At 52.3% G+C, this 14,621-nt stretch overlaps 5 protein-coding genes across 5 annotated transcripts; 3 read left to right on the forward strand and 2 right to left on the reverse strand.

The window, feature by feature from the left end:
* Window positions 1-138: 138 nt before the first annotated feature.
* PHYSODRAFT_304351 (hypothetical protein) lies at window positions 139-927 on the reverse strand (the record flags this gene model as incomplete). The annotated part of the gene is made up of 1 exon (XM_009534936.1): window positions 139-927. The coding sequence occupies one exon, from the start codon at window positions 925-927 to the stop codon at window positions 139-141; it is 789 nt and encodes a 262-aa protein (XP_009533231.1).
* A 1,635-nt stretch (window positions 928-2,562) lies between these two features.
* Window positions 2,563-2,826, forward strand: PHYSODRAFT_407583 (hypothetical protein; the record flags this gene model as incomplete). Its single annotated transcript, XM_009534937.1, has 1 exon — window positions 2,563-2,826. A coding segment is annotated over one exon (264 nt), but the record flags the coding sequence as incomplete, so codon positions are not given.
* A 3,939-nt stretch (window positions 2,827-6,765) lies between these two features.
* PHYSODRAFT_392316 (hypothetical protein) lies at window positions 6,766-6,984 on the reverse strand (the record flags this gene model as incomplete). The annotated part of the gene is made up of 1 exon (XM_009534938.1): window positions 6,766-6,984. A coding segment is annotated over one exon (219 nt), but the record flags the coding sequence as incomplete, so codon positions are not given.
* A 2,055-nt stretch (window positions 6,985-9,039) lies between these two features.
* On the forward strand, window positions 9,040-10,550 carry PHYSODRAFT_519709 (hypothetical protein; the record flags this gene model as incomplete). The annotated part of the gene is made up of 2 exons (XM_009534939.1): window positions 9,040-9,583; window positions 9,664-10,550. 2 exons carry the CDS (start codon window positions 9,040-9,042, stop codon window positions 10,548-10,550), a joined length of 1,431 nt encoding a protein of 476 aa, XP_009533234.1.
* Window positions 10,551-10,687: 137 nt separating this feature from the next.
* Window positions 10,688-11,161, forward strand: PHYSODRAFT_518918 (hypothetical protein; the record flags this gene model as incomplete). Its single annotated transcript, XM_009534940.1, has 1 exon — window positions 10,688-11,161. A coding segment is annotated over one exon (474 nt), but the record flags the coding sequence as incomplete, so codon positions are not given.
* Between the last annotated feature and the right edge of the window lie 3,460 nt (window positions 11,162-14,621).

The raw sequence follows: 14,621 nt of genomic DNA on the forward strand, positions 1-14,621 counted from the left end.
ATGGACTTCTGGTTTTCCCAGCTACGGATGAAGCAACAACTTTTTTATTCTTTTACTACGAAGTTCTTCGAAGTAGTAAGGACTTGGAGAAGAAAACATGAATTGGGTCGGGAACCGCTTCCATTTCGTGTGCAGAGCCTAGTTTAGAAGAACCTTGTTCCCATTTGCCAGCGGCGAACCGTACAGCCGCGTGAGGATGTCGTCAATGTACTGCACCGACTTACCCGCCATCACCATCTGCACAATTGTCTCGTGACGCTTGTCGAGCGCTTCTTTCTCCAGGCCGCCGTACGAGATCGCCATCACCTGTGAATCCGTTACAACTTGAGCGGGGACTGCGTCAGGAATACTCGCTTCACTAGGCAGCGCAGCTTGAGCGGAAGCTTCCCAAGCAGGGACCTTTAGCGTCCACTGGATCGCTTCATGCTTCTCATCATAATAGTCGCTGCACTCCACTTGACTCTTGTTACGTTCGAGGTGGAAACCGTTTTCCTCACATTTCAGGACAAATGCACAATTCTCAACGAGTTTCACACGGAAACTCTGGAGTTCGCCGACCTCAGTTGCATCAAAGCGGCACGGAAGCTCTTCATCGTCGTCATCGTCATCATCTTCAACTTCGCGTGCGCTCAGAAAAAGTTTATTGCGCATCGACTGGATCGACACGGTGCCGTCGTCGTTTCGAAGCAGCTGCACGCAAGCGTCCTCTCCTTCGACAGACTTTGAGAGCAGGGCTTCGGCTCCTCCCGGGCTAAAGAGCGTTTTGCCGTGAAGACCCTGGAGCATCACCGGCTTGCCGAAGATCAGGTTACTTGAAGTCATGGGATGGGAGACAATTGTGGTGGACGAGAAGTTAGAGAATGAGAACCCCCGTTCAGTTGCCTTAAGTCGGATATTTCTCTTACTCTCAATCAAGTAAAAAGACATGGCAGCACCGAAATCTTACGGCCATGAGCCGTTGCCGGAGCTTTGTACACAAACGGCATTCGCCAGAAACCGCATGCCATCGCGGGCATTGATGGTCACAACTGCTCACAATGTGTAGAGGCCCAACCAGACCATCGATCTGGAACCGCGTCTAGCAGCCGACACGTACTTGGTCTCGGCAATGCCGCTCTGGTACCTCCATCTATATCCTGAAACACACCAGATTAACAAAACTAGAGATTACCATTGCTTCTTGGAAGTGCGGTCTTTGATCTGATAGGACGCCGCGGGTTGCGGAGCAAACGTTGTGAAAGTTTCACCACGATTCCTGCCATGAGAACAGCCCCAGGGATCAGCTGTAGCAGGTGCTCTCTTGAGGAAAAAAATACTTGTTGCGTGGCCACATTGCAGCGAAAAATTCTTCTCCCTTTCTTCTTTCGCCTCTTCATTTGCGTCCGCCATTGTCGGTGCGCGCCATCACTCATTGTTCCTGCTTCGCTGCCAATAAAGCGCTGCCTGACTACCCCGCGAACGTGAGTGCAGATGAGGTCATGCTGTTCCCTGCGAAGAACGAGTGCGGAGAGTTTTTTTCTGCAAGGTCCTTCATTTCCGGCGAGGATCGATGCTGCGACGAGAGCTTCAGCTTCACTCAGATGATCGCGTCTCTGATTTTTTCCTTGGAAATGAACCGGATCTCGCCTTCGTCCACGTTCTCATTGTCTCCCCACTACGAAGAGTCCGTTGTGCACTGCTAAGGACCAGGAAGGACCCGGTCACTGCCCGTGTGGATGTTACCAAGTCTCTGCAGTCCCTATGTCACGCCATATCCAGTAGAGGCGAAGGTACCGGAGGACGGACTTCGGCTTTTCCAGCCAGTAGGTCGTCGTGGGGAGTGGATTTCGTGTGGCTTTGAAGACACCGAGGTTAGTTGGGCGCTTTCCATGGGTCACACCACGGATAACATCGAGTTTATCGAAGCTGAAATCACAGACCCCTTCGTTTTGGTGGGGGCACCGGATGGGGAAACGCATAACGCGCATCTTCTGGTGACGTTGCGAGATTTCACTCCGAGAAAGTCGGCCATTAGGGAATTGGGAGAACGCGCGCAATATTGGGCAAGTTGGATTATCCACTGTACGAGTCGAACCGATCAAGCGATGATACTGCCGCGAAACGAAGTGCTCGCCACAAGCAAAATGTCCTAAGGTGGTGTGTGAATATCTTACGAAGTGTGCCCTGGAACTTGTGGGGGATCAAGAAATAGCCGCCGAAACCAATTGCGCTGCCAACCCTGCGGCATCAGCTGCAATGGGAGGTTCAAGATGAAGGAGACCGACCAACCATGGCTGCAACACATTTCCAAACGGAGCGCATGACGGTGCTCCACCTCGCGCGCGATGAGAATGGAATAACTTGGCGGATAACATGGGCGGACCGAGATTTTCGAGAAAGTGACGATTTTCAGGGGCTTACGGCATGGGAACGCGTCGTAGGTCTTACATTCGAATCAAGCCCCAGCACATCGCTCTACCCATGGACGGTGCCACAAGGAACCTTGGCGAGAAATGTACCCATCTCTCTACGCAAGAACGAACTAGAGCATTCAAACGACACCTACCAGCTCAACTGCATCCGATTCTTGTGTACTTTCAAAACTGGACGATGTACCGAATCGCACTAGGAGCTCTAAATCTTCGCCACAGCGGGTGGCCTGACGACCGCGCTTGCCCGGACCCGGACTGTCAATGCCTCACTGAAACAATTGACCACATTTTGTGGGGCTGCAGAAAAGCGGAGGCCGCGTGGATGACGTGGATCAACAAGTGGATGGGATACACGACCCAACCACCGCAAATAGCAGAACTTCGTGCGGCAGCAGCGACCAGGACAGCACCGCCAATCCAGAGTGCTTTTTTGGCTAAAGCTCAGCTGTGCCCTCTGCTTTTTATACTGGCGCTCGATGCATTGTACCGAGAGCTGGACCGCAACCCAGAACTACGTGGTGTCACTCTCTGTTCTACTGGAGGCGAACTGGAGGTGAAGGTGGCAGGGTATGCTGACGACACTGCGGTGTATTTAGCGTCACCTGAATATGTGGAGCTACTACTACAAATTACGAATACTTTTGGGGCCGCTTCAGGGCTGAGACTCAACCACGAGAAGACCATGGTGATTGCGCTTGATAAGGACGGCCGCAGGCATCGGCTCGGCTACCACGACCGCTGCGGTTCCTATAGGTGGGACAAACAGGACGATACTTGGGCATCCACGTGGGCAGCACACCAAACTCAGAGAAAACGTGGGTGGTGGCAGAGAAGCAGCTTACGGCTCGACTTGCCATGGCCAGCAAGAAGACGATGACCGTAGCCCAACGAAGTCTAATAGCCTCGGCCGTCATTATTCCCAAACTCACGTATATCGGGCAACATGCATGGCCGCCTACGTGCACAATCAATCGGTTATCGCGAAAAATCAAAAATTATGTCTGGCATGGATGCTTTGCCACAGAAATTGGAGGTACATGGGCATGGCTGGACGCGGATTTAGCAGCCTTACCGCGGACTACTGGAGGTCTAGCGGTTCCCGATCTCAGAACAGAACTGATGGCCACTGCCGCCGTCACCGTCTCGAACTGGGCGGTACATGGCACACACAGCGGACACGTTGTCGGAGACATTCTGATGGCGACGGCTCGGGAACTACAGGCAACGGTGCCTGCTGTGTACTTGACCCCCAACGCAGTCGACGTGGCATCGGCCGTGTTTCGTCGGCGCGACACACTGTGGGAAACGGGAAAAAAGGGGTGACGGCGGCAGGACTAGATATGGATGTACCCGACAGAGCGCACATGGTCACTGCTTTGTATCATCTGGCGTCCAGTTTTGAGTGTGTAACTTTACGATGGGTTGGAGCTCGGATTGAAGTTAATGGAGACAGACTACGAGCCACAGTCTGCCGGCTATTCCTGCGCGAGGAGCAGTCTAGGTTAGGTGGTCACTGCTTAGAATGGCTGCCTTATGCAAACCTGACAGATTTATGGATGTACAACGGAAAAACTGGGAGACCCACGACGCCGCGGGACTTTGGCTTGCTCAGAGACATGGGTTCTTGGCTGCGGGATATCTTACACTGGAGGTGCTTGGGAACTGGACGGCTCCTTTTCACTCTGCTCGGTAAGAAGCAACGTCGAACGACGGCTGTTAAAGCCAAGGTGGAAGTTTTGATTTTAACTTTGATCACGAATTTTCCTAGACTACTCTATTGGGGTGGGCTTAGCTCCGAGGTCAGAGTCTACGCAGCAAGACAGGAGTTACCGATGACTTTCGAGCTCGACGATACAACCCCACCGACTCTAAGGGCTACTGGGGGACGCGATCAAGGGTTAGAGGTGACTACTGTCCAGAGTCACGTGCAGTTCACCAGCGAGGTGAATGTGGCACTCGGTTCGAAATATAACGCAACAGCGGTGCATCCTCATCCTCGAGTCAGCCGTCTTGTGGCATTATGGACGGGTAACCGACGGTGGACTCAGTCGAGAAACTACTATCGACTGGCCATTTCAGGGCCAGCGCGCCGAAGGGGACTTGCCAGTTTGGCGAGACGGCAAAGCTGCTGGATGGTTATGAGCGCCAATGCATCCCGGGGGCTCTCACGATTAGAGTGGAAGCGCCTCCGACGCATCACTGGGCTGAGCCCATGGGGCGAGCAGCTATTATTTCGGCTGAAACACAACGCCAACTCGCTTCACGATCCAACTAGCGGCACAATGGGGTGCCCACACTCAGGTTGCGAGCATGTGGGACATCTCGATTTACACCACGTATTTTGGTCGTGCCCAGCCGCGGAGATTTTACGCCGGGTATTCATACAGAGGTGGCGAGCTGCAGGACTGCAGACGACCGCGCTGGAAGAGGCTTGCTTCAGTTTGGAGTTGCCACACGTGCCTGCGGGTATATGGCAGACAGCAGAACAAATGTTCCCCAATTTGCTGAGTGCAGCGTCGGTCATGTTAACCGAGGAGGTCACTCGCCTTGCCGAAAGCTGTTGGAGGATTGGTGTAGCGCTGGACATGCATGTGGTCTGGCGCTGGAGGGTTGCTTTTTTGATCCACTCAACAATGTCACGGAGCAGTACCATAGAGCGGTCCTGGAATCGCGGCTGCGGCAGGGGTATGACACGGTTCATTTACATCGTGTGGGGAGATGGCCACATCAGGTCCTAGAACGAGCGGCGCAAGTGCTTCGACGCGTATTACGCACACGAGAGGAATTAGCAGTGACAGTGTCTACAGGAGGCCCGACGCGTTACTTGCTGTTCTTTGACGGTGGTTCGAGGGGGAATCCAGGGCCAGGTGGAAGTGGAGCCGTAGTGGTGCGAATCGGCGACCGGTGTCTCGGGCATGAGATTTGCTGGGTTGCTAGCATGTCGTATGCGGCAAAATCCACCACCAACAATATTGCCGAAAACATGGGTTTGTTGGTGGGACTGCGGGCTTGTCAACGACAACAGTGGACACCGCTGCATGTGATCGGCGACAGCGAGATCATTATCCGTCAGCAAAAGACACGGACGCCCCCCAGGGCAAAGCATTTGCAGGGGCTCTATTGGCAGAGTCGCAGAATGGCGGACAAGCTCTGTGTCCTGACGTGGTAACACCACCTACGGGCATACAATAAGATGGCTGACACATTAGCGAACAGGGCAATGGACTCTCGCTGGAGCGTCCAGATGCTCATAACCCGAGATGTGATTTCCGCCGACAAATGGCAACATGCGTCCCAGCACGCGGCCAGTGACATCGGGCACTGGTTGGAATGCAACACTGATGAGAGTTCTTCGGAGCTCGTGGCCGTCACACTTTAGGGGTGCCGGGATCGCCACTAAGGCGCCTAGCTACAGGACGAGCGGAATGAGACGATCGTCGACAAGGTCGTAGGATGTCGTTAGCTAAAGAAGTTAACAGACAACAAGTACCTCAATGCGAAACGAAACGATCCATGAGACGTCATGCGGATCCATGAGAGTACCATAAAGATCCATGATGAAGTTCACGGATCCATAAGTAAAATAGCCTATTGTAGTTGCATTCATTAGTAGGATGGAACAGTTGTATAGTCGGTCATATGTAGTATAAATCTTATAATGCAGCTGTCTTACATTAACCGCGTGAAAATAATAACATATTTCTAAGGTCAGTAAAATCTATAAGAAATAATGCGGAATTTCCCTAGCGTAGGTCATAAATCCCCTACAAACGCGTCATACATTATTTAAGGTTTAGTTTTTAATTATAATAGTTATAATTATAATAATAACTAGTATTACAAGAAGAAGAAAGTGGTAAGGTTCCAAGTTGTGTAGACTTTATTTTAATTATAAATAAACACCTACACTACTTTTTTTAAGCCTAGCATTTGTGGACGTCGTAGGTGTTCTTCTTGCCGAAATGGTGTTAACACTTGGCGCAGTAGGCCCCCTTGTCGTTGTTGGCCTTGCGCTTCCGAGCGATCTCCTCCTTGTTCGGGTTGCTGTCGCAGTAGCGCTCATGGTTTGAGAGCGCACGCTTGGACTCGCAGCGCTTGAAGCAGTAGTTGCAACGGTAGAATCCCCGCGCACCGGTTCCGCCACGCCCGTATGCTCGATACCGTCGACCAGAAGACGCGCCACGACGTGCACGTTGCGGTCCGCGCTCACGGGGTCTGCATGGGGCAGATCCCCACGGTATAGCACCATGTCGCCTGCGCGGAGCTCTAACTCCACAGTATTAGAACGAACAGCACTCCCGCCGAAAGCATCCGGCACCACCAGTAGCTTCGTTCCCTCGTGAAGGGCAACCATGACCGACGACTGTACCCACTCGTGTCTCTTGATGGCTGCCGTGGACTCGGTGGGCTGGAAATCGCGGTGCAGCTCCTCGGGCGGGCAGCCTTCCTGGACTTCGACGATAGTCCACTTCGTGTCGACAGCCCACGCATGGTGCAGGCGCGACGCGAAATCCACCAAACGCTCGTAGGCAAGTCGGTAAATAGGTGGGTTAGCATTGATGTTATCAGACAAATTCAGTACAGCTTCGCGGCGCTTCTCGGTAGCCGTCGACCTAAACCACTTGGACTCTGGCACGGCATCAACGCCCGCCAGAGCCATCGCGACATCATCAGCAGTCATGAAGCAGCGGACGACGTGGTAGCCGTGGTTCCATAGGCCGCTTAGGGTGGTAATCTTAGCCGGGGTAGAAGGCGTGGACATGGTAGCTTGGTTGTGTCGTTGGAGTGCTTGTCAGATCTTGAATTGCGTTGTGTGCGACCACAGTCGGCTTTCATGGAGGGCTGTTGGCTCCTTGACAGGCCTACTTTTTATTAACCAATCACATCGTTTGTGGTCTCTGCTGCTAAATTGGTCGTTGTTTGTGGTCTCTGCTGATAAATATCCCTTCGGTGAGTCCTCGGTTGGTCCTATCACATCGTGGCCAGGCACGTGCCATGCCTACCGTCACTTCGTTCTTCTTGTAGTCATCTCTGCATGAGTCCTCGGCCGCGCGCTCAATGCCAACAAGTACGGACGGCGCCCACTCGAAAGCTTGGTCAGGGTAGCGAGATGAGTAGGTAGATGTGGCTGCGCTCAATAAACTGATTTACTGAGATTATTATACAAATCCGCACAAAATAAACTGACGTTGGTTAGATTATTATGAATACCTGCGCACAATAAACTGACTTTGGTAGATTGTTGTGGACAAATGGTCAGTGTATTGTGCACAAAAATGTACCTTCGTTGCACCGGAGAGCGCACCTTCTGATGCGGATAGGCGCTTTCCTAGCCCGTCTACTGCACTTGTGTTTGGTTTTGATCTCTTTTAGATTTTGATCATGTCCCAAACGCGTTTTGATCGTGTACTTTACCCACATTCTAAGTCATACACATACATTCTTTGTATCCTGCAAATCACCGTAGCTGGCATGCCCCATGAGACACACCGAAAAGGCTCCGTAAGTTTGTAAAAGGACGCCTAGAGCGCCGTTGTAGAAGTAAATTTCAATGAGTTGTATACTTTAATTTATTGAGGATACTCGCAAAAGGGTAAACCCTTTAGTGATCAATATTATACTTGGATTTTGTAAACTGAAGTCCCTATAGTAAAGTGTAAAACATGCATAAATGCTTGGTTTTGCTCCGCACCCCGCAGCGTAATATATCATTTTGCAGGGGTTTACCAACTAGGGCTCCGCGAAGGCTGGAATGGGAGGTTTTTGATCGCTTTCTATTATTATGAGTTTTTTTTTTACGAACCACGGGCATCTCCTGCGCCTGCTTCGCAGCCGCAGCTTCTGCCCGCTAATTCACCTCAAAACTGCATATACATGATACAGGCGTCCCCGGGCTAGTCCCGGCTGTATATTTTAATGTACCTCGCACAGGAAGTACAACAAGCTCTCAAGATTTGCGCGCTACTTCTGCAAGCATATTGATTTAGATGAGTGTACAGCGAGATCTACTGCGACAAGTGGCACGTTGCGGGAAAACCTCCACCGTATTCTTGAGCTAAGCTTGTAGTAAGTCAGTATATACTCATTTATGTTCAGACCGCGTGAATCTTGTTGATTCGCAAACATCATAAGTACCACTGTGGTGAATACCGTAGGTAGGTAGGCCGGGGACGCCTGTATGCCTTGGCGGTGCTTATACACAGTGATAAAACGAACCTTGCTCGGGATCTGTTTGTAGCTTATAGAAAATGAAAATGTTTACCTTTGTATGCTACTGCAGCCCGCTTCAATCATTCGATATATGGTAGCATATCGCTGCGATTCTAACCCCTGAAAAATACCTTAAAGTTTGTATGGTTCTTCCGGCCAATAGGAGTGTGTCATCTGCGATTCTTAGCATTTACAACCAATAGACACTACCGTTGCTTAAAATTTCGACCAATTAAATCGAGGGAATGACTGCCAACCGCTGATCTGAACATTCCAACAATATCTGGTTGGAAACGCGATTTGATATCGAGTATGCCATACAAATATCAAGTGAACTACAAATAGAATAAATATTCATAGGTTTCCAACCCCTGCCAGCTCATCTCCGACTCCATTCTGCGTTCCGACGCACACAGGCATGTCGGTGGCATCGCTAGTTCCTGCGAACAGCCAGAGAAGCAGAGCGACGGCTGTGAAGTCTTTTGAAGACTTCCTTGCGAAGAAGGAGGTGACGCTCACAGAAGTGCATGATCGTATTTCTAAGGACAGCACAGGTAAGAGTTTGTTTGTCATTCTGGATAAGTATGGGTGGTTCTTAGTGAAAAAAATAGGAAGGCAAGGAGTAGCTCTGTCCAAGAACACTGTGCTATCTTATTTTGGCAATGTTAAGAACTGGCTGGCGGATCTGTACCCGCAACAGAGCCAATGTGTAGCTAAGAAGCTGCAAAAGATGCTATCAACTCTAGATCGGTACTGTGAAAAGAGGCCGGAGCAAGGTGTCACGAAACAAGCGCCACTATGTACTAAGAACGATATAAAGACTATCATCTCGGCTCTCTACATGCACGCTTCCGCCAACTCCGACTACCTGGGTGCGGCGCTGGTGGCGTTGATGTGGTACCTCTACGGTCGTGGTTCTGAGGCTGAGCAATTGGAGAAAGCCCAGCTGTGTGTATACCCCGGTACGAATCGTGCAGGATTTTGAATTTTTGTATTAATTAACCCCACGAATTATGCTGACAATTCTGTGCGTATATGCTAGGCGGTATGATATTTCTCCGCTTTAAGCGTGTGAAGACTGCTTCGCAACAGGGAATCTCCCTGTTTAAGGATCCTAACGATCCCTTCACGTGCCCGTTACACGTGCTAGCTGTCGCTCTCGCCCTTCAACCCGCTCCAGGAACTCACATCTTCCCGCAATTTGCTGCCGTACCTGCGCTGTCCGCGTCCGACGACCAAGACGACGATGGCGAGCTGGGGCTGATTGCGCAGCTAGACCGCGAGCTTGCGGAAGCACCTACATGCAAGACTCCACAGCCACGTCGATCCAACTCGGCCCCTGGTGCCCAAGCTTATATCAATAGACTATTAGTCACGGTTAGTGGACTGCCAGCAGCAAAGGAGAGTGGACTCACGAAGGGACTTAGCTCGCACTCCTTCAGAAGAGGTGGGGCCATGCACGCCAACGCTGACAGTCGCATTAGCCCGAACTGGGTTGTTGAACACGGGGGCTGGAATATGTCGCGCGTGAGCAAGGCGTTTTCCTACATGCTGAACACAACACACGAAGATCAACAAGTTGCGCGCCAATTGAGCGGGTGGAACCCGCAAGCGGGCGCCCGACTTCCAGACCTTACCGCTCTGGACGGAGTCGTCCGAGCGCGCGTGGAGAAGCTGCAGGATCTCCTCTTCGCTGCTGTCACTGGTTTCCCGACAGTGTCTTGGAACTTTAATCCTCAGGTGCTCGAAGTGTTGATGGCGACCTTGATCCTTCACTTCCCCGAGATGGAACGCCATCGCTTGGATAGCCCGTACGTCCGTCGCATTCATGAAGCCCTTGGTGTCCTCAACATACAGGCCTCCGAGCTGTTGGCATGGTCGATCACCCTCCGAGCTGCATTCAATCCACCTGCAGAAGAGAAACAATAAACAGCGGCCGAGTCCTCTCAAAACATGATCCGTGTTCTCGAAAAGCTGTCGCAGCAGCTCGACGAGCTATTGCTCCGCCAAACACGCGTAGAGGAAAGGCTGGTTGTTTTGGGGGCGAACGCAGAATCTATTGACAAGAAAAAAACACTACCGAGCAGCAGCACGAAGACGTTGAGCAGTCGCAGCCAAAGCGCGCGCGCAAACGTGCCTCCAAAGCGCTATCGACAGTGTGGTTCGAGTGGTTCACTGCTGTACCACGCATGTACGAATCAACAACAGTTAGCAAAGCCATCCTTCACGAGTCACGACACGCAGTTGCATTCATGATGCTCTGCTTACCTTCTGGGTTGAAGCTGGATCCGGCCTCGCCAGCGTACAAGGCGGAGGTCCACACTGTTGGAGTCGAAGCCGAGAAGAAGACGCTTGAATACTTGGCTGCACAAGGCTCACCGGCTGTAGCCGTTGGCTCGGTCGTCAAAGCCATGCGTGCGCTTCACAAAGCAGACCATCTTTCCGTCCTCCTTGACCAGTTTCGCGAGCGCTACTATGAAGACGAAGTCGTCGACCCGACACCCAATTCTGCCCTTCCGCCATTCCTGCGCTTCACCTAAATGCACACGCAGCACACTAAAAAGTCAATAAGATACACAATACGTACAACAGGAGTAGCACGCACTCTCTTAGCCTACCTGTCCAAAATGAAAGCAAAAACACATAATACTTGATGCCCATGTTGGGGTTTGAACCCGATCCTCCAGGCCCGAAGGCCTGGCGCTCAACCTCACGAGCTCCATGGGCGCGGGTAAGTCGCATCCATCAACAGCACCATACTCGTCCAAACCCTCGGCCACTTGAGCCACACGCCACGAGAGCGCACAGGCGCAACCCAACACCCGTCCCAGCAGCGCACATAGCCCAGCAGCAAGTGGCCCGGCGTTAGTAGCACATACGGCCCAGCAGCACACACACGGCCCAGCAGCACACACGGTCCAGCAGCACAGACGGCCCAGCAGCACAGACGGCCCAGTAGCACAGACGGCCCAGCAGCACACACGACCCAGCGGCCAGCAGCGCCTGTGTACACGCAGAGACAACAGCAGCACAGTCAGCACAGGTAGCACAAGCAGCGTTGCACGACTCGCAGCACTAACCTGGAAGCTTCTGGACTGTTGGCCGAGAATAAAATCGGCGGTCGTGAGGATAAATATCAGCTGAACAAAAAACCTAATACCGTTGCTAGACCGGTTTTGGTTGGAAGCAGTCCAACCCCGTTGGAATTTTGACGGTATGGTACTGACTCATACCGGTTCAATCTGCCCACGCATATACCGGCATCCTCCGTTCTTTACTGACAGTCATGTTTGGCTACAAAAAGTGGGTAAAAAAAGTGATGTCTGCCGCGCATTGTGAAACACACAAAAACGAGCTGCTCTCGATGGTATCATGCTCGACAGCCACAGCTCAAACTCTATGACCTATCAGACTCAGGCTAGAATGCTGAGCGATAATTTCACTAGCTACAACGTCTACTTTCTTCACTAAAGGCTGTGACATACATCTAGTCATCGCCTGCTTCCAGGGCCTGTAAGTGCAGCATCAAAGCCGAAAGTGGTACGCCCTCCCCACGCAGTTCATTCATCCATACCACGAGCTCCTGCTAAGCTTCAGCGGGGAGGGCCATACCTGTGCCGCTCGTCCGAGCATTCTTTTTGAGAGCTGTCTGCCCATGAGCTTTCGCCGCGGTTCGTGGACAAACTCATCTAGACCGCTGTAGAAGGCGTTAAAAGCCGCGGTGATGTCACCGCACTGTGCCCAGGCATCGAGCACCTCGAGCTTTCTGCTGCCGTAATTGCGGTGCGTCTGCGAGCAGGTAGCATCTTGTGGATTGGGAAATGACCCATTTTTGTGTTGTCAGTTAAAAGTGGAGGATGACAATAAGGTATTTTGATTGGCTATAATTGATTGTCCGAACGTCAGTAAAGAACGGGGGATGCCGGTAAACCTTTTGGAGGGCCCAGTGCGGTACCGCGGCCATACCGGTGTAATAGGTTTTCTACCAGTTCAGCTTGCCCACGCATATAAACCTTTTGGAGGGCCCAGTGCGGCCCCGGGGTCACACCGGTTTCAGGACAATGTACCAGTTATGTAACGGGGTTACAGGAGAGTTACCCGAAGGGTTACGAAGTGGTTACACAATGTATAACCTAAATCAGTAGAATAATCTGTACACGGCATCAGAGCCACTGATTATGCATATGAATAGGGTTCACTATGCTAGATAGTAAACCGGATACATTTACACCGTAGGCAGCTTGGCCGCGATAAAGGGAAATACATTCAGTTTGAGATTCACACAGTTAAGAGTTAAGGGTTGACTCTTGGAGTCCGTTAGGTGTACGGACTCGTACGTTCTGGTATTAGAACGGGCTATCTTAAGCTGAGACTCTGTGGGTCTGTTAAGCTTCCTCTGACGCAAAGCTACGGCAGCCCCGCTGCACTTGGTAGCACTTGTAGTCAATCCGACACCTGAGTCTGTATAGACTGACCCTCTGTGGATAATGGAGCAGTTCGCTCACTTACTCCCGAACCAGCAGGATGCGCTTAAAAAGCTTATGTCCTTGCTGGGCCCGGAGGGCGTGATGTAACTTGCGCAGCAAGGCCCCGACGCGGTGAACGCGCGTCTCGAGGCGTTTTCAAGCTACGAGAATGCTCTCCTAGAGCACCTCCAGCAGAGGATGGCAACGGCCGCGGCGCCCCAAACGCCCGCTTCGTCATCTGACGCGGAAACAAGACCCAAGCCGCTCATGTTGAGCGTGAAGACCTTCGAAGGCAAGGAGGGTGAAAGCTTGATGCTTTGGACCCGTGAGGTTGAGATGGCTATGAGCTCAGCTCTACTCCGGACGGAGTCGCAGCGCGTGGCACTAGCTATCTCGAAGCTCGATGGGCGAGCGAGAGAGTGGGCACTAACGTCCGGGACGTCGGACGAGGTGGCCTTCCCGACGTGGGACCAGCTGAAACAGCAATTGTCCCGAGTGTTTGCCCAAACGAGGCGTATCGTGTGCGCTTACGCTTCCTGGCGACCAGGCAGAGCAAGAAGGAGTTGGTGACTATGTCCAAGAGTTGAGAACTCTCATTGCTGGTATGTCTGCGGACCCCCTGCCGGAGGCAGTCACCGTTACGGTGTTCATGGAGGGCATCCGCACTAGCTTTACCAGGACGGAGGTGTTCCGAACCCACTCGAGCTCTTTAGAAGAGGCTGGGAGCGTCGCATTGAATGCGGAGCACAACTTTAAGCCGTCGAGACTTGGGTGGAATGCGTCTTACGCTAGCGCGTCGAGTGGTCCGGAACCCATGGACCTCAGCTATGCTGAAGACGAAGAAGCCGAGCTTCGTGCTGCTGTGCAGCGTCGCGGTATGCACAGATGCTTCATCTGTGGTGACACCCGTCACCTTCGTGCTGGGTGTCCGCTGCGCCATCAGCGCCAGGCTTCGTCAAGCCGCTCCTCGAGTTCGATCCAGGGCTCTGGTTTGTCTCGGGGAAACGAGAAGTCCCAGTAGGCGCGGGGCGGCCTACTGGGGAAGAACTAAGTTCTATTGAGCCTCGGCGAGGTGGAGGTCGACAGGACTTAGCCCCGAAGAGAGCCGTACTCTCTAACACGGAACGTGTATGCAAGCCGGGCTTGCTAGTTGTCCAAGCTTGGGTGAAGGGCTTCACCAAGCCATGGATGATTTTGATCGATTCGGGAGTGTCGGGTAACTACGCCCGGCGTTCTACGATGGACGGAAGTCAGCTTTATGCTGAGGCGCTGGTAGCGCGCGGAAGTGACATCGTCACTGTTCGTCTCGCGACGGGCACTCGTGTCACGGTGCCAAAGGTCCCTGTGGACCTGGGCGTGAAGTTTTTGGATTTTGATAGCGTTGAACGCTGTCTGGTCTTAGACCTCGATTCGAGATATGATCTCATCCTTGGTATGGCGTGGCTGGAACGCCACGAGCCTTGAATCGATTGGAGGTCGAAGACCCTTGGTGCTACGCACTTCTCTCCTGGAGGAGCATTGGCGAGTCATGAAC

The sequence above is a fragment of the Phytophthora sojae genome, assembly GCF_000149755.1.
Source record: "Phytophthora sojae unplaced genomic scaffold PHYSOscaffold_8, whole genome shotgun sequence".
Taxonomy (NCBI): Eukaryota; Oomycota; class Peronosporomycetes; order Peronosporales; family Peronosporaceae; genus Phytophthora; species Phytophthora sojae.